Source organism: Leptosomus discolor, chromosome 25, assembly GCF_034619465.1.
Source record: "Leptosomus discolor isolate bLepDis1 chromosome 25, bLepDis1.hap2, whole genome shotgun sequence".
NCBI classification, from domain to species: domain Eukaryota; kingdom Metazoa; phylum Chordata; class Aves; order Leptosomiformes; family Leptosomidae; genus Leptosomus; species Leptosomus discolor.
The window spans coordinates 6,881,681-6,906,552 of record NC_141415.1 but is presented as its reverse complement, the minus strand read 5'-3'; the positions used below and the strand labels follow the sequence as shown (position 1 = coordinate 6,906,552).

The window sequence follows — 24,872 nt, the reverse complement described above, 5'->3', positions numbered from 1 at the left end:
TCTCAGATGCTGGCGTTTTTCACCTTTTATGCTTGCTAAAAGAATCTAGAAATCTTCTTGAGTCAGCTTTAGAGATGAGGAACGGGCGCTGCCGTAGTCAACCTGTCTATCTAGAATACCCAAAGCTCACGCTCGCCACGGCTGGGCTGGAGCTCGCCCAAAGCGGGGCTCATACAAGTCCTGGGACAGCTTTGGGGGAAGCCGTGAAGCTGATTATCGTGCTGGCGTTTTTATTATCTTCGTCAGACAATTTGATTAGTTTGCATAAAATACAGTTCCGGCCCAGGGATGCGAGAAAACAGATTTTTTGGTTGTTGTTGCCTTCAGCAAAGGGAAATGTATTTTCAACCACTCCCTTCTCTACCTGACACACCAGCTATTCGCCTTCACGGCTGCTCATCCACCTGCGCCTGCCTCCCCGTCACCAGGGCTCCACGAAGAGCCGACCGCTGCCTGCAACCTCTGCCCGGTCTGCGGCTGGACCTGCTGGGTGCTCGCAGGACAAAACTCAGCCGGCGCCTGCAGCAAGGGCTATCGGTATTCCAGGCAGGTAGTTCCATAGAAAACGTGGAGCACAACTCTTTTCTTAAAGTCATCCCTTAATCAGACTGAATTTTAAACCCACTGAGCCGCTAAAATGGCAGCGACGGTGCCGCCACCGCCCGGAGGCAGTCGCCTCCCCAGCCCCTGCAGATGGACTTTCCCTCCCGCACGCACCTCCCAGCCGGGTTTCGAACGGCTCAGGTGATGTTTCTGCCACCACAAATTGCTGTCTTGAGCTCCGCGCTGCTCTCCCGGGTGGCAGACAGGGGAAGATTAGAGGGTGGCATCCTGTAGCGTGGTAATTATCAGCACAGCTCCCGAAAAAAGGTTCGGCTAACAGGCTGGATCTAAGGAAGCAGAAAACACCTGCACATTTCCATTCAGCTACCACAAGAGGATCTCTGCAACAACCTTCATCTCCCTCCCACAATTTTCTCGTTACAAAAGGATGACGAAGAACCCGTGAACCCAATTCACATACTGAAAATTTTCCAACGGCTGGGGTTTGTTTTTCTTTTCTTTTCCTTTTTACACAACAAATCCTGATTGGCAAGTAGGTCAGAGCAGGCAGCAACTTTCCTTTTTCTCAGGAAAACTGAGCTAAATTTTGTTGGTCCCCTCCTCAGCTTGAACTAAAGTTATAAAAATTGACAGGTGGTTTTGTTACTTTTTTAAAGCCTGACAAAATCTTCCGCCTGTGCTGGCACAATGCATGTAAAGCCCTTTTCCTCTCCACAAAATATATAACCAATACAACGTCAGGGTTGCTGTGGTAAAGAAAAAAAGAAAGCCTTTGGTATTTGTTTTCTTTTTCTTTTTTTTTTTTTTTTTTTTTTTTAAAGTACTGAAAAGAGTGGGTTTTCTATTCTTTTAAGAATAATAGTGGATTTCATGCTCTGTGACAAGCCACATGCAAGCACCTCCCGGCTTCCTGGTGCCTGCTCGAGGGTTATTTCCACGACTCCACTTTGCTGCAGAAGGGTTTTTAACTCTGCCAGCCTCAGAATAAGAAGAAAACCCAGGGTGAGAATTTCTTAACTCCTTCAGCCTCTCCAGCTGACGGAGATGGGGATAACTCGACTGTGTCCACAAAGAAATGAAGCTCTGTGATAGCTCCTGCTGTCGGCAAAGCAAGTAAGTGGCGCCTGGAGGTGTCGGGCAGCGATAGAGATGCACGAGTCTGTACGTGAACCTCCAAGAAACAGCCTGTGCCACGAGCTCTGCCACTGGGAACGCGGGACTGCTCAACACGCAGCAGCCAGGAGTAAGCCAGAAGCTCGAAGCAATGATCAGGTTCATTTCTTTAGCATTTATCCTACCCCAGTTACGGCATTTTCTCGCTATTTCCATGCCCCTGCCCAGGCCAGGGGATCCTCCCCGCCCAGCCAGGACAGCCTGGCAGAGCTGCTCTGTGATTTGGAGGAGAATTTGCATCCCTACGGAAACAAGGTTTTTCTTGGTGTTTCTTCAAAGGGATAACAGGGCCTACCAATATGCTCCGCCTGAGAAAACTGGTAAGATCATGAAGCAGAGTGGTACCGGCTGCAATAACTTCCTATCTGTTATGAAGCTTCCCATGGCTCAAATGGGTAATTATCTCCATGTTGTGCTGACAGGTTCCCATCTGTTTAGGGCTGAACGTTGCATCTTAAAAAGAAGCAGAAAGGAAGAGCACCAGTTACACTCTGACAGGTTCGCTCAGCTCTTCAGGAAACCAGAGGAACTTGATTTGAGATGCTAATGAATTCTTAGTAATCCACTTCTTTTTTTGTGCTGGTTTCTCTTTCTCTGCAAAACTGGAAGATGGAGAAAAACTGAAGGCGGGAAAAATGGAAGGAATATTTATAAGGAAGGAGCAGACTGGAAAGCCGAGAGGCCAGATCCTCAGCTAGGCTTTGGCAACTGCAGAGGAACGACTCTGACGCGAGGTAAACCTCGAATATCCGACGAAGGATGAACACCACACACGGGGCACAAACCTGTCCCACCTTCCCATCCACCTCATCCACCCGCTTCCTTGCCGTGCCTCGTTCAAGCTTCTATTTTCTCCCTCCAAACGTTCAGCGCCACCATCAGAGGCAGGAAGCGAGAGCTGGGACTCTGGATTCTGCCTCTGGTCTCTTCCAAACAACCTTGAGGAAGTCCCTCGGCTCCCCCTGCTTCGGCGTGTTTAGATAAGGCTTACGGCCTCCACCGGGCACGTCACGCAGCGCTGTGATTCAAAGCAAGGATTTAAGATCCTTCGTTGCAGGATCCTGGTAGAAGGACCGAGCGCTGCTAATTTGTCTCAGCCATGATCACCACCCAAAACGAGGTGGAAGAGGCAAGGAGGAAACGGCAAGTCCTGGCCTTATATCCGCCTCTGCCCCACACGCCCCAAACCAAGACATTTAGGATCCTAAGAGGAACGAGGACACCTGGAAATCCTGTGCTTTAGTGAAGATCCCGCCGTGGGTTTCCGCAGTCCTGGGTGTCAGCAGGATGCTGCTTCGGGTTGGTATTGCAGTGAGGACACGGATGATGCAGCATCACAGAACTGCAGTGAGGCTCAGAGCAGCCAGGCCACGTACCAACCTCAGTCCTTCAGTGCATGGCATGTATTAAATAATTCCCTCTGCATTTTTTCCCCATTTACTAACTTTTTGTTAAATTTTCCATCATCTTTTCTTTTTTTTTTCTTTTAATTAATCTCACCCCTATCGCTGCACCGTTCCACAAGCAAAACAACAATAAAATTGGGCTTTGCGTTATCAAAATTCCGATCAGCTTCTCAGCAGACCAAACCGTTTCCGAGGTCTGGGCCAGCGCGTGGGGTGTGCGTACACGCTCCTGCCCCTCCCCAGCCCTCTGCCATCCATCAGCCCCTCCGCACCCTGCCAGCACGCCTTCCGTAGAAGTGCCAGCCGAGGAGGGGACGGCGATTTTATCCCAAGGATTCATTAGGAAGGATGATACGAACCAGCGACTTAATTCGCTCCGTATCCTTACACAACACGCAGCAGAGCCTGTGCTGGAGCAGACAGCAATCGCCCCCAGCCGTGTACTTTCATCCTTTTGTAACCAGCCTTAAACTGCTTTCTTCAAGTATAAATAAAGGCTGCATCCAAGCTCCTTAATAACATTTCAGAGTTTCAATGAAACCTCAGGAGAGCATAAACACTTGGCAAAAGAGGAAAAATTTGATTTAAACAGGGTAAATACCGAAGAAATTTTCCTGCCTGAGACTGCCTACGAAGTGACACGAAGCTTGGAAGCATTATGGCTTTTTTTCTGCAGCTTATTATTATTATTATTATTTCCATTTTGTAATGTTTATAGCGCACTAGATGCTGTTCTTATTAGTGCTGGTCCTAGGGGTGCAAGTTTTCCAGCACTGTCTTTTGCCTCCCACCACATTTGGTGTTTTCTTTTAATGCCCCAGCTCAAATCAAGAAAGCACAAAAGAACGCCAGCTTTCTGCCTGTTGCTCAAGAGCTTTCTAGCTATTTACAGCTAGCCCTTGTGGTGGCAGGGAATACCTGAGGACATGAAGAATGCATTTTCCAAAACAAAGGTGAAAAGAACCCCTTAAATAAGCATCCAGAAGGCCAGTTTGGGGAGGCGGAGCGCACCAGCTCGGCGCACACCTCCCGTCCCCCGTTCAAAACCGCAAAAGGCTCGACGGAGGGGAGCGAGCCACGATCCTGCCCTTGCAAAACCAGACGCAATTTGTCCAGGCACGGCAGGCTGCGGAGCCCTGCCCTGCCCCTGGAACCATTCGGGCTGGAAGGGGCCCCCAGGGCCTTCTCCTCTTCCTCACCCCAGCGCACAAAAGCTTTCCTCCCTTTTCTGTGGGGGTATCCCTGCTCAACCGCTCTTATTCCCTATTTGCACCAAGCTCTGCATTTAAACACGGGGGCTGCTCCCATCGCAGGGCTCTCCCGTGTTTTTCCTGAAAATCAAGCACGTCATTAATGACATAATGACCGAGCTGTGCAGTTCTAATAGCACGAAAGATTTAGATCTTGCCTACTCAGCCGTTGCAGAGGAATTTAACGACATACTCAAACGTGGCTTCGGCACGTTTACGGCTACCTCCTCGCTTCCTACGGGTTTTGGACGCCTAACGTGCTTGGGCTCTTTGGAAAAATCTCACTAGTGACTGTCTGCTGTCTAAACCCCCGGGATCTGAAAAGCTGACTCCATCACGGTCCCGCTCTTGTCATTTAAATGTCGCCACTGACAGTAGCAGAGCACCAGGGACACACAACGGGTATTTTTACCAGCCTTACATAACACTGCTCACACGTTCGGCGTAGGCAGGGCAAAGATAAATTAGGTACACAAGACAAGGCCACTCATGCATAGAATAAGCAGTTAGCACTCTAGCAGAACCATCACCATAGTTTATAACAACTCAATTGTACTTTTTCCCTTATTAGCTTTCATCCTGTCATCTCAAAACAGTTTACAAACATTGACTAGATTACAGAGCCTCCAACGAAACCCCCCCCCTATGACTCATTCCACCAATTTAAAACAAACACAAGATAATACTTTTACCACACAACGCAATTAAATTGCAGAACCCGGTGTCACTGTTGCTATCGTTAATTATGCCAATCATTATGTCATTACGTAGGTCCACTGCTGCATATTAAACACAGGAGCCTGGATGTAGCTTCGGACTCAGGAAACCGTTAAACCACCGTCGGGCTCCAGAACGCCGTACCAGGATACTCCGTATCCGCCCCAATTTGTTATATTCTTTCCCCAAACAATGGTATCCTGTCACTGCCAGAAACATGGATATTGGTGTAAATTAATAAGTACATTTACTGAATGTCTTTAGTCTGAAATTCTTTATTCTGGCATTCCTGAAATGCAGCTCTTTTGTGGTGGAACGCAGAGGCGCAAACCAGCGATGGGGATGAGCAGGACGATGTTTACTGCACGCAGCAGAATTGCTGAAGGGTTTAGAGGCAGAACGCAACTGCGTGAAGAGAGACCCAGCCCGGCGCTGCCAGCCACCTCCCAGACGGAAGGAGGAACAGGGACGGCGTGTTTAGGCTCTCCCTAGCTGGTGCTGCTCAGCTGCACAGTCAAGACCACGCAGAAACGCCTTGGAGGCACGTTCTTTTCGCACACTTGCCTAATTTACCTTTTCAGCAAAAATACTGCAGTCATGGTTCCCACTCTCATAGCCATTAATTCAAGCAGCAGTTATCAGACCGTGCTGTATCATTATATTTGGGGTTGATTTTCGTTTTGTTTCTACTTCAGCTTCACTAAGGAAAAGTTCTTCCTTCAATAAAGTTCTAGGAAAAAAAAAAACAACAAAACAAACAACTGCCTTTGGGGAAAAAAATCCTGCTGAGGAAAAGTCCTTTAAACCAGCTGCAGCCCTCTGCTGCCATCGTATGGGAACTGCCTTCGGAGCAGCGAGAAAGCCTCTCCCGAGAGGCTCTTCCCAAGAGAGCTAGTTATTTACAGCCAGCCACTTCGGGAGCAGAATTTGTGAAAAGAAACAGGGATTTTTTAAAAACCGGTTTGTTAGCGAATACGAACTGTTTACCGCTCTAACAAAGAACAGCAGCTTCCCCGAGATCACAGCGCCGTGGAACAGCACCGTTTGAGAGCGTAAAGCAGCGGCGTGTGATGGCTGCGCGGCAAGTTGTCATTCCTCCTTGTAGCATGGCAAGTCGTCACTCCTCCTTGTAGCACAGCAAGTCATCACTCCTCCTTGTAGCACGGCCTCCGCTGACAACATTTGCAGCTGATACTGTGCCACATTTTTGGTTTATGACACCACAGCTTTGCCCCAAGCCCCACGTTACGGCACGCTGACTTAGCGTCGTGACGTCTTTCCGCTGCAGCGTAATTAATTTGTAGACAGGCTTCTGTGTAAGGTGGTCTCTCCGCAAGAGCCGCGCAGCGAGCTTCTGCTCGGACGTTAGCAAACGCCGGGGCCTGGCACTGCTGCTCGGGGTCACGTTTGCCCTCGGCAGGGGGAAGATGGGGTTTGGCGGGCCTGGCCTGGGACAGGGACAGCTGCGCAGGACGCGGGGGTTGTGCTACAAGGCGGGCCGGTGGCGCGCTGCGGCCTGGTCACGGCGGGGACCTGCAGAGAAGACCTGCAGCTCCAGAGGGGGCCGAACGCTCGCAGCGATGCTCCCTGAGGAACCCCCCAGCGGCACGGGCCCACGCAGGCCCCGCCGCGCCTCCTGCCGCCGCCGCACCAGCCCCCAGCCCCATGGCGGGGCCTGGCCAGCCCCGGCCCGAGGGCGCCAAACCGCCCCTGCGAGCCCGGAGCTCCCACCTCGCCGGGGGCCCCGAGCGAGCCCCCATTTCGCCGCCAGCCCCGGCCTCCCCGCCCGCCCGCACGGGAGGCGGGCGCTCTAAAATGGAGGCCCAGCGGCCGCCGGTGTTCATTATTCATGAGGGGGTGTGGCCACGCCGGGCTTTCCCCGCAGGCTGCCGTTGGAGGGGGGGCGTGGCCCTGATTAACTATTCAACCGGAGGGCGGGGACAAGAGGGCGGGAAAGCCGGGCGCGAGGCCGCCCCTTCCCGCTCCCCACCCCTGAAGGAGGCGGCGGGCGGGAAGGCGGGAGAATCGTTATTACGAACGAATTAGCACAAAACCCGCGGGGCGGGGCGGGGCGGGGTGGGGACCAGGGCTGATGAGGCGCTGCCGGCATAAAACACTCGTGTTGCCTGTCGTGATTTCTTCCCCCCTCCCCAAAGCGTATGCGTCAACCATCGGCCCCCTTGACAACCACCCCCCTGAAGCTCAAGTGGTTTTTTTTCTGTGTTTGCAAACATTTTTCGCTCCTGGGTAAAACACGCACACGCGGGTGTGCGCCTGTCTGCTTCACTGTGCCCAGACCCCCCCTTCTAACCCTTTAAAGTAATGGCGTTTGACCAAAATCATGCTTTAAAAAGAAAATTTAAATAATAATTTAAAAAAAAAATTTTTTTTTCTTTCCCCCCCCCTCAGGGCCACTGGGTCCTGTGCTCAGCGGAGGCAGGAGCCCCCCCAGGCCCCCAGTCTCCTGCTGCCCTCAGAGGCAGCCTGGCAGGTGCCCCACCCGGGGGGTGTTTGTAGGGAGGGAATTTCCCTGAGGTAAAAACCAGCTCCTAACGTGTCGTCTGTAAGTAGGCATCGACTGCGGGACCTTCTCTACGACCCCTCTGGAGGTTTCGGGGGGCACAGGTCCCCGTTTTCAGCCCCCCGGCCCCAATTTTGGCGGGCTGCGAGGGAGAGGGGCCGCAGGGGAGAGCAGGGCCTAGCCGGTCCTGCGGCCTAAAGGTCTGTCACAGCCTGGCTAAATCCGACCCGAAAGCGCAGGTAAAAGGCCAAATTTAACCCAACCATCAAATACTGCAGCCTGAGGGCAAACCCACCCGGGGCTGAGAGGAAAAAAAGGCCGGTGCTGGCGTTTCCCCTCCGACCGGACCCTGACAGGCCGAGGCCGAACCGGCCTTCCCTCACCACGAAAAAACCCCGGTCGCCATCAGCGGTGGGATCAGGATTCCCCAAGATTTGCTTTCTACTACTTCACTGACTCAGATGCTTGCGGGACGGGTTTGCACTACTGCTCTGATGCAGAGCATTTAGCACAAATTAAAATATGCTTTTTGTAAGCTGTCAGTGTAGGCCGGGGGTAACAGGCACTGACGTAACTCCACCGCTGTGCTCGGTGCTCTGAGGTTTGTCATCCCTCACTTGAACTCACACGTTTTTATTTGCGCTGACAAGGAAAAAGAGAAAATTGAAAAAAAAAAAAAAAAAGAAAAAAACCCTTTCGAGTTAATATTTGAAGCGATTCATTTTATGCTTTTTGTGACAAGGCAGGGAAACGCAAATGTTCCAAACCAATCTCCAAAGTAAACAAGCGTTTGCAATAAATGTTTGCCAAATGCTAACACAGGGCTCAGAGAAATATCAGGACAAAAGTGCATCCATTAGCAGGAGTTTAGCGACTGCTTAAGGGCAAGAAACATTCTAGAGCGGGTTGGAAGTTGATGCTTTCTGCCTTGTAAACAAATTAGCTTACAGCAACAAATAAGATGACCCTTCTTGGCTAATGTTATGAGTGTAGCTTGTTAAATATTTAACGTTTACCTTTCAATTTTCCAGTCTGGATTAAGCAGTTCTCTAAACAAGTGGTATCCCAGCAGCAGATGGAGGTGCACAGGCCATTGCCCCGCTCTGGCTGAACTCCCTAAGAAATAAAAACCACGTTAAGTCAAAGAGGAAGCAAATGGGAGCTTTCAGTAAAGTCTCTTGGCTTTGGCTTTGAAACTCGCTGCTTGTACTCATTTTTATTTACATTAATTTTATCTATCTCTGCTCTAAATTACAATAGTGGTAGTCAATTCCACTTCAGTCAGATTGAACAGAAACAGACTGGAATTGGCTGAGTACTTCTGAAAACCTCCCTTGTGGTGAAGAATTTTTGTCTTCCACATAACACAACTGCAGACCCAAGGTAAGATTTAAAAAAACCCAAACCAACAACACTTAAAGATACCATAAATCCTTACAGTACAGTCCTGCTAAAGACAGTAAGGGGAGTGGGGGAGGAAAAGAGAGTATGACAGGACTGCAGCTTTGTTTCTAAAGTACCCCTCAGAAATACGTATCAGACTCTCGAACAAAGTTTAGCGGTGCCCTGTTTTTAAACAGGAGTGGAGGTGCTGGGTGTGTTGTACACAAGGAGTTCAACCTGTCCTGAATCCGCAGTTGTGCGTAGTACATTTCCACTGACTTCAGACTTCGCTTTCTTTGCTTTTAGAAAATAAACATTTCTTCATCCAGCCGTATGTTTATGTATAGGTAGTTTCTTGATTGTTCTTAGAGGCGTTGCATCAATTTTCTGTCTCTTGCCTGAGCAGTGTGAAAGCCTAATGAAACACCAGGTTTAGGAGCAGTTACATTTGCTCATGAGCCTGGTGAATGTTTAAACTATAAGCTCCTTTAGCTAGCCGGAATTATACCATACCTAAATTAAAAATGCTGCCAGCAAAGTCTAACTTCCTTAAACGTACAATGCAAACTCTGTCCAGCGCACGAGCCCGAGGCAGCCGAACCCGTTTGTCACCCCGTTAGTGAAGCGCCCCGTATTCTTTCGGTTGTCACCACAGACAGGGCTTCCATTGTGGTGGAGGTCATTCTGCTCGGTGGCATGTTAGAGAGGTCTGGCTTGCGTGCTTTCGTAATACATGTGAAGGATGTTTGGAACTTGTTTTCTGTAATTTTTTGTAAATTTTTAATCTTTGAAACAATGGGCTCTATTCTCTGCGTGCGTTTCCCACTGACGGTAGCCGGGATGTTGCGCTGCAGCTTGGACGGGTTCCAGTTGTGTTACTACCAGTGCTGCCAGCTCCTGTAGTTCTACTGCAGCACTCGCTCGTTCTCTCTGGCAATTTCCCTGAAGCCCCAGCTGCTGGCATCAAGAAATAGTGTGAAAAAAATCTCAGTTAAAAAAAAGTACTTTTGAGAGGTAGTGAGTTACTCACCCTCATTGTTGCCTGACAATGTGCAGCGTGCCTGTTCTAGAGACTCAGAAAGCAAAAGGCAAATCAAAAGCACATATTTATTGATCCTTTAAAGCTCATTACTTTTCAGACCCTCGTGATTTTGGCAAAGCCTGGGTCAGTGGAATTTTTTCACACGGCGATACTGTATCATTTATTTGTACATCACACCTGTAGTCGTTAGATGAGGTTAAGCCACGTATCAACTTCAGCGCTGCAGGAAAAAACGGGTTGAAGCAGCACTTTGCTACTTTTAGTCTTTTTTTTTTTTCTGGTCATACACAACCCTAGCAGTTATCACCCTAAAGAAGTCAAGTAACGTGACAATCATTTCAATAACAACCCTGTAACTTTTTCATATTCTATTGGATAATTAGTGCAACAAGGTAAAAGAATGTTGTTAGTGACTGTAGCTTGCACCATCACATACACTTCCTCAAGAGTTTCCTTCCAGAACTGTTTTCCTAACTCTCTGATGCCCCACGCATATGATGTCCCAGTGCTTTCATCTTTTCCTCCGCTGTGATCAGCTCAACTCTCCATTCTCTGAGACACGGAGTTAGAAAATTATTCAGCAAATTGCCTGTCATTGCACTAAACTCAGACAGGAATTTAACCCCCGCGTACGACAAGATTTTCACACTCCATCGCTGCGTCTAAATTGGAGTGATTTCCTCTTAGCCTGGTTTTGGGCACGGTGTTTTCCTCCACTGAAAACAGGACTTTGATGTTTTCTCTCCAGGTTAAATTCATGGGACTGAGCACAATGACATCCACTGCAGGGACCAGCTGCACCTTGGTTCCCACCCAGAAGTGCAGACGCAGTAACCGTCACTCCAGAGAGCGCTGCAGCAGCTCGGACAGGGCTTCCCAGGCCCTCTCAGCACTCGGATATTTTCAAACACTTCCACTGGAGATCTTTCAAATGGTGTTGAATTATCTTTCAGGTGAGAATCTGATGAGAAAGGCGTTGCTCCCGATATCAGAAAATTACCACAAAACTTTTCCATTTAGAAAAAAACATTATTATTGAAAATGTTTTAGCTTTTAGCTAGTTGAAGTCATTTTAGGTGACTCATTCGCTGAATTTTCAGCTTTTACGTATGAAGAACCAAATGACCAAAATTTAAATGATAATTGCAAACTATTTGAAGTGGGTTTCGCCTATTATGTGTGAAAAGCGTTCCTTAGATCTATCCATTTCTAATTACTAGAGTTTGTTGGCAAAGGAGATAAACAGTAATTGAATTTTGGTTTATTTGTGAGTCTTATTTCTTGGCCTATTTTCGGAGTAAGATAAAGTTATTGACTGGTGATCGGCGTTTTTCTTGCAGTAAAGGTTTACAAGTATGCTGGGTTTTGCTTTTTTCAGTGAGGGACATCAGCACGCTGAGCATGGTGTCGAAAACCATGAGCCGCCGCCTTACTAATTACATCTCAACCCCGTCAGGAAACCGAAGGCTCTTACCGCGAGACTTTCATAACCTTGAGCTACCTGCCAAGAGAGAAGGATCCGATATTTTAGAGCACTACAAATCTCTAGGTGATCCTTTAACGCAAATGGTAACAATGAGAGGAGAACCAAACTCAGCTAAAAGGTTTCTCCTCGTACACTCATCGATCGGTTGTGCGGCTCCCTCTGAAAGCAAAGTCCCTTCCCATGCCAAACAGCCCGCTCCAATACCAGTCACTGCCAGGGGGAGGCGGGAGGAATTACCCGAGATGAGTCCAAAACCTCATACTTACAGGAAAAATAATGTATGTTCTGCCTCCTCTGTGTTTATTTTTTTCCTATTAAAGGGCGAGCAGGGGCTGGGCAGAGGATCAGTTCTCAGGAGTAGGTGTTTCCAAATTTAGTTTGTTTGGACACCACCGCTGGAAACTGCAGGAGGAACCAAGAGGCCCAGGCCCCACGCTGGCGGGAGGAATTTGGCTGTTCAGGCTGCCTTCGTGTATCGCGTTGGGGTAGCTCGCATTCCTCCGTCTGGGAAACGGAGCTGCCGTGCTCAAACCCAGCCTCATTCTAAGGCGACCGACAACAGTTGCCACCAGGCTGCTCGACAGTCTGCTCGAGATGCAGCCCAGATCCCATTCCACTGCTTGGGAAGGAAGTGTGCTCGTCCCCAAAGTGTTGTCACAGTTGTCAGTGACTCGCCTTCTCCTTGGCAGGTTTGTGCCAGAGTTCAAAGACCGAACCGGGCACGAAGGACACGTTTTCCTCTCGCTCTCAGCTTCAGGGCCATGTGAAAATGTCTGCGCTTTCGCTGTCGTGGTATATCGGGTGCTCACTGAACCCTTTCTGGGGGAAAAGATTCACTGGTTCTTCTTTCCAGCTGCTCAGACCTGGCGTGGCGTGGCGTACTGGACATCTAGATCACAATAACATGGGCCCGGTGGTGATGAGGAGCGCTGCGCAGCCTCCGATTCAGACTGTTTGCTTTTTAACTTTTCCGCTCATTTTTAAACCGCGTGGATTCTAAATCACTCTCAAGGGTTCCATCAGGGAACTGAATGAAGTTGAAACATCATTTTACCCATCTCTATTTACTGCTCCCCATCTGATAAAAAAGCCGTTGTTTAACTGGCAGAGCAGCGGGGCGGCGCCATGGTTAGGTCAGAGTCACCAGCGGGGCTTGAACTCGGGGCGCTAACGGCGCGCGCGAGGTAACGGAGCGCTGTCACAGCCGCAGAGACCAAAGACCTCCTGTGGCAAGCAAGGTTTTGAGGTATCTGAAGATAATCTTAGTGTTTTCTTTTTAAAAGGAAGGCCGGAACCCTACAATTCTTAAAAAAAAAAATAAAAATCAAAATTGGTTTGGGCTTTGTAGTAACCACAGACAAAATGGCAACTTGGCGTTTAGCTGGAGGTGTGAACCCGCGGCTGCAGCAGGGCGAGTAGTGAAAACGTGGTGTAGTGACATAGACAGGTCACGGGCGGTATCTGTGTCACCGGTGGGAGGCTGCAGAGGTTTCGTTAAGAGGTCGGTTGCAAAATCAGTATTTACTTTGCAGCAGGAAAGGCTGGATTTGATGGGAAAACCTCCGTCCTGTTCAGAGAGCCTGAACGGGGTCCGCACGTCCCACCAACCTCACCCAAACCCGGAGGGGCCTGGCTCCCCGGGGGCCCACGGCAAAATCTTCCCGGACTTGTAGCGGGGTCAGAACTTCGGTCGCTGTTTAAAACGGGCCTGAGTTATAACCGGTGGTGGCCCCGTCCTTCGGCGCCGAAGCCGGACCTTCGGCTCAACCCTTTTCCCCCCGCCGATGGCCGCGTTCTGCGCCGCAGCGACCCTGCCTGAGCAGCGTCTGCTCTTCTTCAGGGAGCTCTGGCCGCAGTCTGAGCTGGTCGATGGCAAATGGACTTGGCCGAGCTTTGGACCGTGGCCCAGGCTGATGAATGAGTTCTGTCTGTCACGCAGGAATGCTAACACGCTGCTAAATAAGGAGGGAGTCAATGCAGAACCACAGCAAATGCACCAAGTACTTCTGACATTGGAGAAGTTATGTGTTTTTTGGGAGACTGACAATTCAGGGAAAAAAAAGTTATATTTCCAGATAAGCACATGCTTTTCTGTGGATTTCTTGATTCATTAGCAAACAAGATATATATTTTTTATTCTGGTAAAAGTTTTGAAGAGCAAGCGGTTAACCCATTTTCTACCAGTGGTGTAGAAAACCCGTGCTGCTTAACAAACAGCTGTTCCACGCTGTAATGAGCTCCAGGCTTTGACATCCCGAACACATACCGTTTCAGTCCTGTATAGGAAAATACTTTCCCCTCTCAGCTATGTTTTACATTAACACGGTTTAGGATATTTTCTTTTTAGAGCGTGTGGCTATCTTGCAAAAATTTTGGAAGCTCCTCTTTCCATGATGTAAGGGGAAAACCAGCGTTCCCCAGGGTGCTGTTAGAAGAGGTGCAACGAGTAACGTTTATTTCCCGTATTTTTAACAGCCTCATTCTCCACCCAGCACAGTATTTCAGTAGGGCTCCAGCTGTGACTAACAGGGACTTTTAAACAACACAACGAACGTGTCACGGCCCAGGGAGTGGACACACTCCCTGGCAGCATCTCTTTAGTGATGTGTGTCCCCCCCCCAAAGCAGACGCCCTTCTCCAAGGCACGGGTCGCTCTTTCGTGCCGCCCTTTCCCCTCGCAGCAGAACTGCTCCTCCCCGGGGGTGCTCCTGCCCGCGGTGCGAGCGCTTCAGCTCGGCCCGCGCCGTGAGGGAGCGCCCCGAGCCGTGTGCGTTCTCGTTCTGTCCGCAGGGCTGCTGCTCAAGCGGTGCACGCTCCTGCTGCCCACGAGGGACAGGCTGAAGTACACGCACCAGGTTCTCGCCGAGGTGAGGCCACGTTCCTTCCACCCGTGGTTCAAACACCCCCTTGCCCTTACGCTGCCGTTCCTGCGAGGCCCGGGCTGGCTGAATTGTGCCTTTGGCTGTCCCTTTGCTGGAGTTCATCGCCGCTGGGTGCCGAATGGGTTGGTTTGAAAACAGCCGCTGGGTAACCCTGGGGAAGCCTGAGCCAGCGCGCTGAGCGCAGGGCCGATCAGCTGAGAGGGCGTAGTCCGAGATCCGTGGTTTTCAACTTTTCTTCGGTTGGTGGGCTGCTAGGAATTTTGCCGTGGGAGAGCACAGCTCTTCACAGACGTTTTACTCTCCTGCAAACCGCACTGCCCTTCTTGCACACCTTTTGCACCCCCACTTGACCACAGTTCTGACCTGAACGCGACGCCGTAGCACAGGTCCTAGGAGGCGTTTCCTCCGTACGACCAGGGCAGGGAATCCTGCCGAATCTCCCGTCAGTATTGCTGTACCCAAGGTGCACGGAGCTTTTTCGATCATGGGAATTACCTTATGGTCAGTTAAGATGAATAACTGGTGTTTTGCACTTGCAGGTTTCCTGTTTTAAACTTTATGGTTGTCCGCGTCCTTTGCAGTGTTTAGGATTCCAGTGCTATGGGGTATTTTTACAGGTACGGTATCCTTACGGGGAGAAGGCAAGTAGCACAAATATAACAGAAAATTAAGGTTGTTTTCTAAATTAATCTGTGTTTTTGCAAGATATTTAGAAGTAGAAGATGGTTTTGAGCCTTGGGGTGTAGGGGGAGTGTGTTTATTCACATAGTTTTCCAAATTTCCTTTCTGGTTGTTCGAGTTGCTGATTTGACTCTTGAAAATTCCTTGCTCTGGATTTCCCTACCCACCAGTCTGGATTTTGATTAGCGATTTATTATCTAAGGAGACATGGGAGAAGCGGAGCGTTTCACTACGCAGGTTCAAGCTCACAAACCAGGAGCAGAGCTGGTCTAGGTTAAAAGTAAACGGCTGTACATGTCGTAGGCCAGAATATTTTTCTTACCTTGTGGTAGAATAAATTAATTTAAAAAACCCCAAAACCCAGTGTCAGATGAATTAGTTCAGCAATCCACAGCTTCTCTACTGTAATGACTCCGTGATTGCAAACATGCAGTAAAGGCTAAGGGCAGGACCGTTTTAACACCACTTGAGATGTTTGGTTGGGAAGTGGTAGGATGCCGCAGTGGAGGATTTACTGGCGAGTAACTTGGTTTAAAAAAGGACAGAAACAAGTTCTCTCTTAGAAGAACAGGCATTTTGAGCACGTTTTACATGCATTTGAGTCTCAGAAACTCGTGTGTCCAGGTGTTGTACACATCTGCAGCCTTAAAGTATTTGATAACACAAAACCCGTGATTATCTTCCTGTGGTTAAGAGATAATTATTTGTGCCGGGACGTTTGTCTTTGCAGCAAATACCTTTGTGTACTTTTCCACGTAAGGTTCAAAAGTAGAGCTTGGCCCTGGACGTGGAACGCCGTCAGCAGCTCTTGATTCTGGGCTGCGTTAAGCTTAAGTAGAGCCTCTGCCACAACGTGCAGCACCTCTGTGGCGGGGAATGCTTTCCCTACGCTCGTCAGGGAGATGCTGTGCGGGCATCACGCTCCGGGGCTGGCACCTTCCCTCCCTCTTCTTCTGATGAATTGCAGGGCAGGTTGTATTTCACGAGAAACGCCACGGTGATCTCAGTCTGTTAATTTTTACCCACTTTCTCTTGCACTCTCCAGGTCCTAACAGCAGGCTGGGATGATCTAGAGTGCCACCGAGTTTTCAACTTCCTCTGTGAGCTGAGCAATTTACCCCGTAAAGTAGAGACAGTCGTCAGCAGCAAACCAGGTAATCGTCAAGGCGGACAAAAGCCCTACGAAATCGAAACGGGCTGTCATGGAGAAGTCAGGAAATGGATCTTGATTTTACTGCCGACAAAATGTGTCTGGAGTTGAGGATGCTCCAGCTCAGCTAAGCCTTGTAGCACCAGGCCTTTCCTGAGTCTCACGTGCGCGCCGCTAGCTCCGCTACTGCGCAGCAAGTGGGCATCCTAAAGCAAGTACTTGGCCTTCATGCCGATGAATACAGCTGGTTTTTCTTCACCAAAAGCAAAAGAAAAGTGCTTTTGTCTTCGACACATATCCTGTAGCGAAGGGATTGTCTTGAGAGGCGTTTAGGTTTTTCTGAATCCTTCCGTTATCGCCCCAACGCAGAAGTTACGTGTGTACGTAGGGTAACACGGACCGGAATCTTTCCTGCCGCACACCCGTGCCAGCAAAATCGGCGGGAAAGGAACCACCAGAGAAATAAAATGATGCAGCCGAAAGTTACCCTTAATGTTTCCGAAACACAGCACTGACGTGGCACATGCCTCTCGAGAAATTCTCGTGTTACCCAGCACAGAACCGGGTGTTTCTGTGCGACGCTTCACAGGCGGCCGCGCACACGCTTCCTCCTGTTGCTGCTTGCGGAGGCCAGACCCCAAAACCCAAACCCCGCAGCTGAGAGCCCCTGAAGAGTCGCACGAGCTGCTGCAGAGAGGTACCGGCGGGTGCACTGACAGGTTCTGTGCCCTGAATTTACTGCCAGGTACCCAAAAGAGCTGAGAATTTAATTCAATCCCCCTAACGTTTGTGGGCAGCTTGAAGAAAATCCTTTCTCTTCCCATTGAAAAAAAACCCTAAAAATAATAAAGAAATCATCTGTATGGCACGAGGCTTGAGAGGTTTATAACATCTCCGTCCTTTTGCCCCAGGCAGTGCCCGAAAGCTGGAGCTGCGGATCAGGCTGTTCTGTCGTAGCGTCTTGTTGAACCACTGGATCCACCAGAGCAATTCTGCCTTCTGGCTGACCCGCATTTTGAAGCCGTGGCCCATCGTCAGTCAGGCTCGCCTGCTGTATATCATCTTCGGGCCGGTGTCCTCCCTCGATGGCGAGTAGTCTGGGGGGGGGGGGGAGGAGTAATTTTCAAAGTTTGTTCCCTGAGAATGAGATCTCCTTCAGGACGCAGCAGTTCCGAAACCCAAACTTTATGCAAATAAAATGTAATCGTGTCACCTAGAAAAGAATCGTTCTGCTTAACCAGGCCTCACAGACACACGTAAAACCACGTGTGTGTACATATACACATCCCTATGGATCTGTGTAATCCAGGTGAAGAAATTGCACCTCCAGCTTAGGGCAGCGTTAGCTCAAATGCACCTCAGAGCAGCATCTGTTTCCCTGAAGGAAATCGCCCTTTTCACTTAATTATTAGACCTAGTTTCTTTAAATTGCCCTTTGATTCATGCTGCAGCTACCCCTGTCCCTGCTAAAATGACAGCTGGACAAAATCTCCCTGTCGCAAAGACTGCGTTGTGTTACCTGCTTTCCCCTCCTCTGACCCGGGCCCATTTTAGCACCTCCCTTGTTTAAAAAAAACCCAAAACAATTTACTTTGTCACTTAATAGCAGCTGTGATTAATATATTGCTCAGGACATGTGGTTTGGCAGAAAATGATAGAAGGACCCACAGATGAGACCAGTCTGAAAGGTCTGGCAGATGCAATTAAACTGCTGTACGATACAGAAGCTAGAGAATGGACAGCAGATGATGTTATCAGTCTCGTGGATGAGCTGTCAGGTGTGTTTTTACCTTTACCATTAATCCCTTGGATGATACGCTTGTGTCCTCCAAACCTGGCAATAACTGTGTTTCGGACACGGGGGTGCCTCGGGAAACCTCCCTCACGGTGTCACTGGGGAAGTCGTTACCCCTGGAAGCCAGGCAGTCGCTGGGGATGGGAGAAACCCAACACTGCTTGTGAACTGGGGCTGTCCTTCCCCGTTGTGAAATATTTTAAGAATCCATGCTGACCTTTAAAGCTCAAGTCTTGTCAAGCCATTATGAAGGAAACGTTGCCCAGGCTATGTAAGCTGGAAACAGAACGTTTTTCCGAGCCAAAATTCTACTGAACAGTGTTAACGGCTACGTTGAAAGTTAGTTTTGGGTGAGCTTATGTCACAGAAATGGCCGTGAAGAGCTCTAAGTGTATTGCCAGCGGGAAGGGCTTGCACGGCTTCATTGCTGTGATTGTGTCCCCTCGCGAAGCCTGGTCAGCTGTCAGAGCCAGCAATTCACAAACTCCCGTCGACGGTGGCACCCCTTTCTTTCTCTGCAAAGATCGCTGAAATTCTCTCTGTTTTATTACAAAGTGGTTCCCCGGGCGTGGCTCATGGAGAACAACGTTCGGCTGCTTATTCTGAGCGGAAACAGCATTTGCTTCACTTTCATGGCCAGTAAAGCTGTGAACGGGAGAGCCGTCGAGTTGGCCCGGCTCGTGGTCTTCCTGGCTTTGGTGAGTACCGGCGGACAGAGCGGGCTCGGGCCTCTCGTCTCTTTACCCCCAGATTTGCTCTCCCGGACTTGAAAGCTGTTTCCCCATCGCCTCCTGCAAACCAGGAGTGAGAGGCTTGGGACTCTCCCAGCCCCCCGGGCCCTGCCCAGCCCATCTCAGCGAGGCAGCAAGCCTGTCCGCGAGGAGAGGTCCTGCTGGCGGAAGGGTGACACGTTCTCCTGTCAGTGTGCCAGCAAGAACAGCCTCTAGTTCGTCGTAAACCACCCTCACTTTCCAGGCCGTGGCTGCAGCCAACGATCCAGTTGTTCATTAGAATTGATAATTAATTCTAAGATTTAATCTTGCCTTTCATCCCATCGCTCTCATCATAAAAGGGGTGTTTCTAATCTGTCCTGTGTGTGTCAGGTCTGTGAGAAGGACCTGTACTGCATGGACTGGGCGGTAAAGATGATGCAGAAGGTCTGCGAAGTTTTCGCCACGCCGGGGGAGAGAAACAACTTCCTGCAGTGCGTGGAGAACACCTTCGCGCGCATGATCATGGACATGCTCCAGGCCGTGCTGTCCGGTAAGGCCGCGGCTCTGCCAGCCAGGACGAGCCCTTTAGCCAGGAGCTGGCGCCGACCGAGGCGTCGAGCGACGCCGCTGGCGCGGCATCGCAGCCTGTCCCCGCTCCCTCCCTCCCCGGGCAGAACAGCACCGCAGCGCCTGAAGATTTTTGGTAAAACAACCAGCCCAGTGCCATCGTGAGGAGAGACGTTTATTTGAACCCGTTTCTCTTGCCTAAGAGGTTCTTAGCGCCGCGGGTGGCGAAACAAACGGCCTTTTAAATCACATCCCGCCAGAGCAGGGGGGCCGAGGCCCCGCCGGGCTGTGTCTGACCCAGGCCCTCAGCAGCTGCCCCCCAGCCCGCTCGGCTCACCAGGCCGCAGGTGCTCCCTGTCCGCAGCTTGGCAAAACCTCCAGGTCGATTCTGGTGGCGCCACTGGCCTGCTCAGCTCGGGCAGGTTCTTGTCTTAACGCGCAATTGTTCTTGTCCGTCTTGGGACAAGCTGGCGAGAGAATTTTGGAGAGAGTCTCCTGTGCTCACCCAGCCGCCCTGCCATCGGGGGCGGGAGCTGAGGCCTCGTGAATCTCAGCGAGATTCAGCCTCTGCTGAAAACACGGAAGGGGTAAGATTTATCTTCAAGGAAGTCACAGAGTTGCACTAATCATTTCTAAATGGTTTTCTTTGCCCTGGTAGGGGATCGCGATGAAGACGACAGCAGCTTCTTGAACTTGTTTCACCTTGTGAATGCGCAAGCGAACTTCCATAAAGAAATCCTGTACCTGGCCATGAGGAGCAGCAGCAACACTGTCTGATGCTCTGACCTTCACAGACTCTTGCTCTAATCCTGCTGGATTTTTCTCTCTCTCTTTTTTATTTTTATTTTTTTAAATATTTGCAAAGCAATGTCCAAATACGTCTTAAATTTCCATTCCAGTAAGAGCTGGAGCAGGAGAAGCTGGTGACACACGTGTCTGACCAGCTGAATGAGCTCAGGGAGCCAGCGGGGACCTTGGAGCCTTCGCAGCGGAGCTCTGCGCGTTTCGCTCCTCCGAGGCCCCGCTGAGACCCGCTGAGGCAGCCGGGGGCCTCCGCTGGGAGCATGGGCCGCGTTCTTTCCCCGCCGTGGCTGTCTGCACCCCCAATAAAACCGAGGGGGCTTCCGTGTTTGGTGTGCACACACAAAGTGAAGAACGTTCCCTTAGTTCAGAACCGACAATGTTTTGATCTTCTGGTTTTGTTTTCTCTTGGGAATCGGAGGAGGCGGAGACGTCTTCCGAACGCCTGCACTCCGCTCCGCAGGTTGTACCTCCAGGTCTAGCAGAGGAGGCGATTCCCGACAGCAACTGAACTGCTTCCATCAATCCAGGCGAGCGTTTTCCTCTCGGACTCCGGGTGCCTTTTAACCATCGAGTGGAAGAAACTCCAGGCCCCTCGCCCTGCCCCGTGTGATGACCGAGCTGTTAGAGTCTGTTTGCCTTTGTAGGACTTAGCGCAGTTGAAGGCGCGTTCGATGCACGTAGGCCAAGATCACTGTTCATTAAAGCGTGTCAGTGTTTGCTGCTTGTGAAAGGTTTGGGGTTTCTGCTGTATTGCCTTCATCACGGAGCACGTAACGCGAAATAAACAGCACTTGCGTTCACAGCATGGCTCTTCCCGTTGTTAACTGGCCGCCTTCTCCGCCTGAACCGCTTCCCAAACGTTTCAGTGCTCCTTCAGGACCAGCTTGGAGCCGCAGGGCCCCACGCTGAGCCCTGAAGGCCCGTCCTCAGCTGCTGGAAGCAGCTCGAGTGGTGCCCGTTTATCTCAGCTGCCCCCACTTGATTTCATCAGCCAGGAGCTGGCGGCAGCTCTGTAATGACTCGCTTGGAAGCCTGGGCATGAAAAACGCTTGCGACATTTGCTGGATATACCACTCCAGACGGGGGCTGACTGCGCTGAGCGGCGGATACGGGATATACGTTTGCCGAGGATCTCCGCAGCGTGCCGGTAGATGGCAGGGGTGAAACCTTCCCGGAGAGGAGCGTCCGCTGGCGATTGCTTCTGGCAGCCCTTGAAGGTTGCGGTCAGGAGCACCCAGCGCCGCTGTGCTGCAGCTCCGTCTTGCTGCCCAAGGGAGCCAAACGCAGGAGGCTCTGCCTGATACCGAGTCAGCGAACCGAACGCCTCCAAACCCACCGCTAATGAACCCAAAACGTGAGGAGAAAACAGACCCGCAGCGCGCGCAGGGACAGGGAACCGCGGCCAAGAAGCCGCTGAGGCGGAACGCTCCGGCCCCGCTCGTTGGCCGTGTCCCTCCCTCGAGGCGCAGGAACCGCTGCCCATAAATAACCTCCCTGGATGGAACCCGGAACAATGGAGCGGAGTCTTGAGCCGCCGCATCCCCTCGGCCCATTGTGTTTCTGGTGTGGCAGGCTGCTCCGCCGGGCTGCGGCACAAAGCCCCGCGGGGCTGCGCGGCCAGCGCCGGCCTCGTCTCCCGGGACCGAGGACACGGCGGCAATAAATTACAGCCCGTCACAAGGGGTGCCATTATGCGAGCGCAGCGATACAGGAAAAGGGAGTTCTTTGATTCAGTGGCAGCAGTCGACCAAGGCGAAATGTCAGCTCTGCCGGCACCGGCTCGCTCTCGCGGCAGATCCTCCAGGAATGCAAGTTTAACGCGGCTGCCGGTTGTGAAATGTCGGCGCCGTTGTTAACCGCTACCCACCGCTCTTTTCCTTACGAACGCGGCGCCTCAGCAAGTGTTGGGCGTTCGTTTTCGCAGCGGCCGCGCGTGCGCCAGCGTTTCCACCGGACGAGGACTTTCCTCCCCGAAGGATCAAGGCTCAGACCCACCGAAGCGGCACTTCCCGAACCACTTTCGTTTGACCTGCTAAACCCGCACCAGCCTCGCAGCCTCCTGTTCCAACAGCGCCCTCCCAGCGGCGCTCCCCGTTAACACCGCGGGGCTAACGGCGGCCGGGCGGGGAGCCCCGGGCCACACCGGGCGCCAGAGGAGCTGGGACAGGGATACTTGAGAATACGGTGCCAAATTTTAACTGCTGCCGTGGGGAGCTGATAAACCCCTGCCAGGACGAGCAGTGAACCCCCCCCCCCCCATGCCAGCGTGGCCCTTCCCAGAGCAGGGCTGCGCCCCGGCTGCGCTGGGCGCTGTGGGGCACGGAGGAAGGGACGGTTGTGCCCAGCTGGCGGCTTGGTGCAGCCCTTGGAGGGGAGAGGAGCGTTCGGAGTAAGAGAACACGATTGTTCCCGGTTTCACACTCAGCTGAGTTTCCATTCCACGCATTCCTCCTTGCTCGCTCGCTCTTAATCACTGCAGATGTTGACATCAGATACAGGCTCATGAGGCGGAGGTTATTGAGAACATGACTTATGCTTGAAGAAATTCCTCCCAGAATATTTCAGGCTTCTGATTTTCGACTATATTTGGTGGTGGAGCGAGGAGAAGCTTTTCCACCTCTCCCGGGCTCAGCGGTGAGGGACCCCCCCTGGGGAGCTCGGCCTGAGAACACGCTCGGGAGCAAAGCCACCGACTTTGTGTTTCTCTCAGGAGTTTTACTAACAGGAAATTGCAGTGTCAAGTATTCAGCTGGCAACTCTAACCGCATCCAGCATTCCCAGACTCTGAAATCCCTATTCTTTCTGTAAACACCATCTTCTGCAAGTCTTCCCGACCAGTTCCAGCGTAGCCCGGCGGTGCCGGCGCAGCCCCTGCTCTCCCGGGATCCCGTTCTCGTGTGATGGGGCCACGGTCAACTGGTGGAGCATGAGCAGTTTTTCCCACTACAGATATTTCAGGTGTTTATTGCTTAAAAAAATAATATTCCTGGGAGACACCAGGCATAAGAAATGTTTTTCTTCTTGGAGGATGAAGCTTTCAGTCTGAAAACAGCATGATGTGAGACTGAGAGTGTGAGGGCAGGGCTGGGTGCAGGGCTTCATGAAAGGACAGGAAAAATCCTCCTGATGCCCCAAATACCTTCCCCAGACCTCTCCAGACTGGGTGAAATGAAGCTCCGAAACGCTCTTTCCGCCCCACAGAAATTTCCATCACATTAAAAATGTTCCTTTTTCTACACTGAGGTGAACTGAGACCTCCCGGAGCTTCCCCGAGCCCTGGGGAGGGCACCTGAGCGAGGGTGAGCCACGGCTCGAGCACCCTCCGAGCTGGGGAGAGCCTGGCTGGGACCCCACAGCGCCTGATCCCCTCCACAGCGGCTGCTGCTCGCGCTGGGGGACGCAGAGGTGTCCCGGCACCGTTTGCCAACACCTCGGCCTTCTCGGGGCTTGCAGGGTGCTCGTGGAAATGGGGTTCGCTCCCGGAGCCGTGCGCGCCCCAGCCCTGCGGTCGATGCGCGGGGACGCGTTCGGCAGAGTCAGCACCACCTCTCCTGTGTCATTCCTCTTTATTTCGTTTCCTTGAACATTTCTCATTAAAAATAGAAGTGCTTTTCTAAAATTAAACCCGACTGACCGACCTCGGAAGCGCTCGTCCCGAGGGGCTAAGCCACACGGGCTGGGGGGGCAGGACCCTCCGCATCCCCCCGGGACGCCGCTTGCGTCAGCGGGAACAACCCCCGCCTTGGCAGCGGGACGTCGCCCCGCAGCCCCCCCCCCCACCACCCCATTTCCCCTCCTCCGCCCCGCTCGGCCCCCTCCAAACGCTCCTCGCCCCGCGCGGGGCAGCCGGTGGCTCGCAGGGGGTTAACGCTTTTCTAGAAGGCTCCGAGGGAGACGGACCAGGCGGCGGCTGTGGAAGAGAAAGGAGAGGCTGGTCTGAGCTGGGCCCGAGAGCTGCGGGAGACCCCGAGACGGTGACGGGGGGCAGTGGCAGCGTGGGGGAGCGCAGGCGGCGGCCGCAGCCCCCCTTCACCCGGCACGGGGGGGTTGTGGAGGTACCGGGCCCCCCCCGCCCTTTGCCGATGACGTGCGCAGGATCCCCTCTTGCTTCTCCCCTACGTTATTTCTCTCCCTCTTGGGCACAACCCCCCCGGGTTTGGGCTGCAGCGCACGGAGAGGCAGAGAGCGGCTTTTCCAGAGGGGAAGGGGCCGATAACCCCCGGTGGGGAGAAACCAGCAGCCGCGCGAGAGCCGGCGCTCGTTCCAGCGGGCGAGGTGGCCTGATTGATAGAATAAACCCTGGTGCCCTCCTTCCAGCTCGGCTGCCTCGGGAGGGAGCAGCAGCCAACGACAACCGAGTTAAAAACAGAACTATCCCCTCTCGCCCCCCCGCCCCCCCCCCAGCTCCTTCCCCGGGCGCGTTCCTTCTCCGACATTCAAGCCCGGTGGGACGAGGAGCAGGCGGCTCACCTGGACGACGCTTCGATGGCGAGGCTGAGGCTGAGCCGCGTCTTCCCCAGCATCGCTCTAGAGCATGTAAATGATGTAGGAGAGGATCACCAGGCCGATGATGGCAAAAAACATCAGGATGAAAATATCCAGCATGGCGAGCGAGGAGCCGGTGGGGCAGCGGCGGCCGGGCTCCCCCGCGGCGTGGAAAGGGGGTGCTCGGCGGAGAGTCGCCGGCTTCGCTCGCCAGCCCCCCCGCGGCTCAGCCGCTGCGTCCTCCCCTCCCAGC

At 52.1% G+C, this 24,872-nt stretch overlaps 1 protein-coding gene across 1 annotated transcript; it reads left to right on the top strand.

Annotated features, from left to right (window-relative positions):
• Positions 1-10,828: 10,828 nt before the first annotated feature.
• On the top strand, positions 10,829-20,107 carry FBXO47 (F-box protein 47). Its single transcript, XM_086478194.1, has 10 exons — positions 10,829-11,009; positions 11,435-11,605; positions 14,333-14,409; positions 14,964-15,041; positions 16,151-16,259; positions 17,167-17,343; positions 17,887-18,033; positions 18,606-18,748; positions 19,154-19,313; positions 19,989-20,107. Exons 1-10 carry the CDS (start codon positions 10,829-10,831, stop codon positions 20,105-20,107), a joined length of 1,362 nt encoding a protein of 453 aa, XP_086334320.1.
• The last annotated feature ends 4,765 nt before the right edge of the window (positions 20,108-24,872 follow it).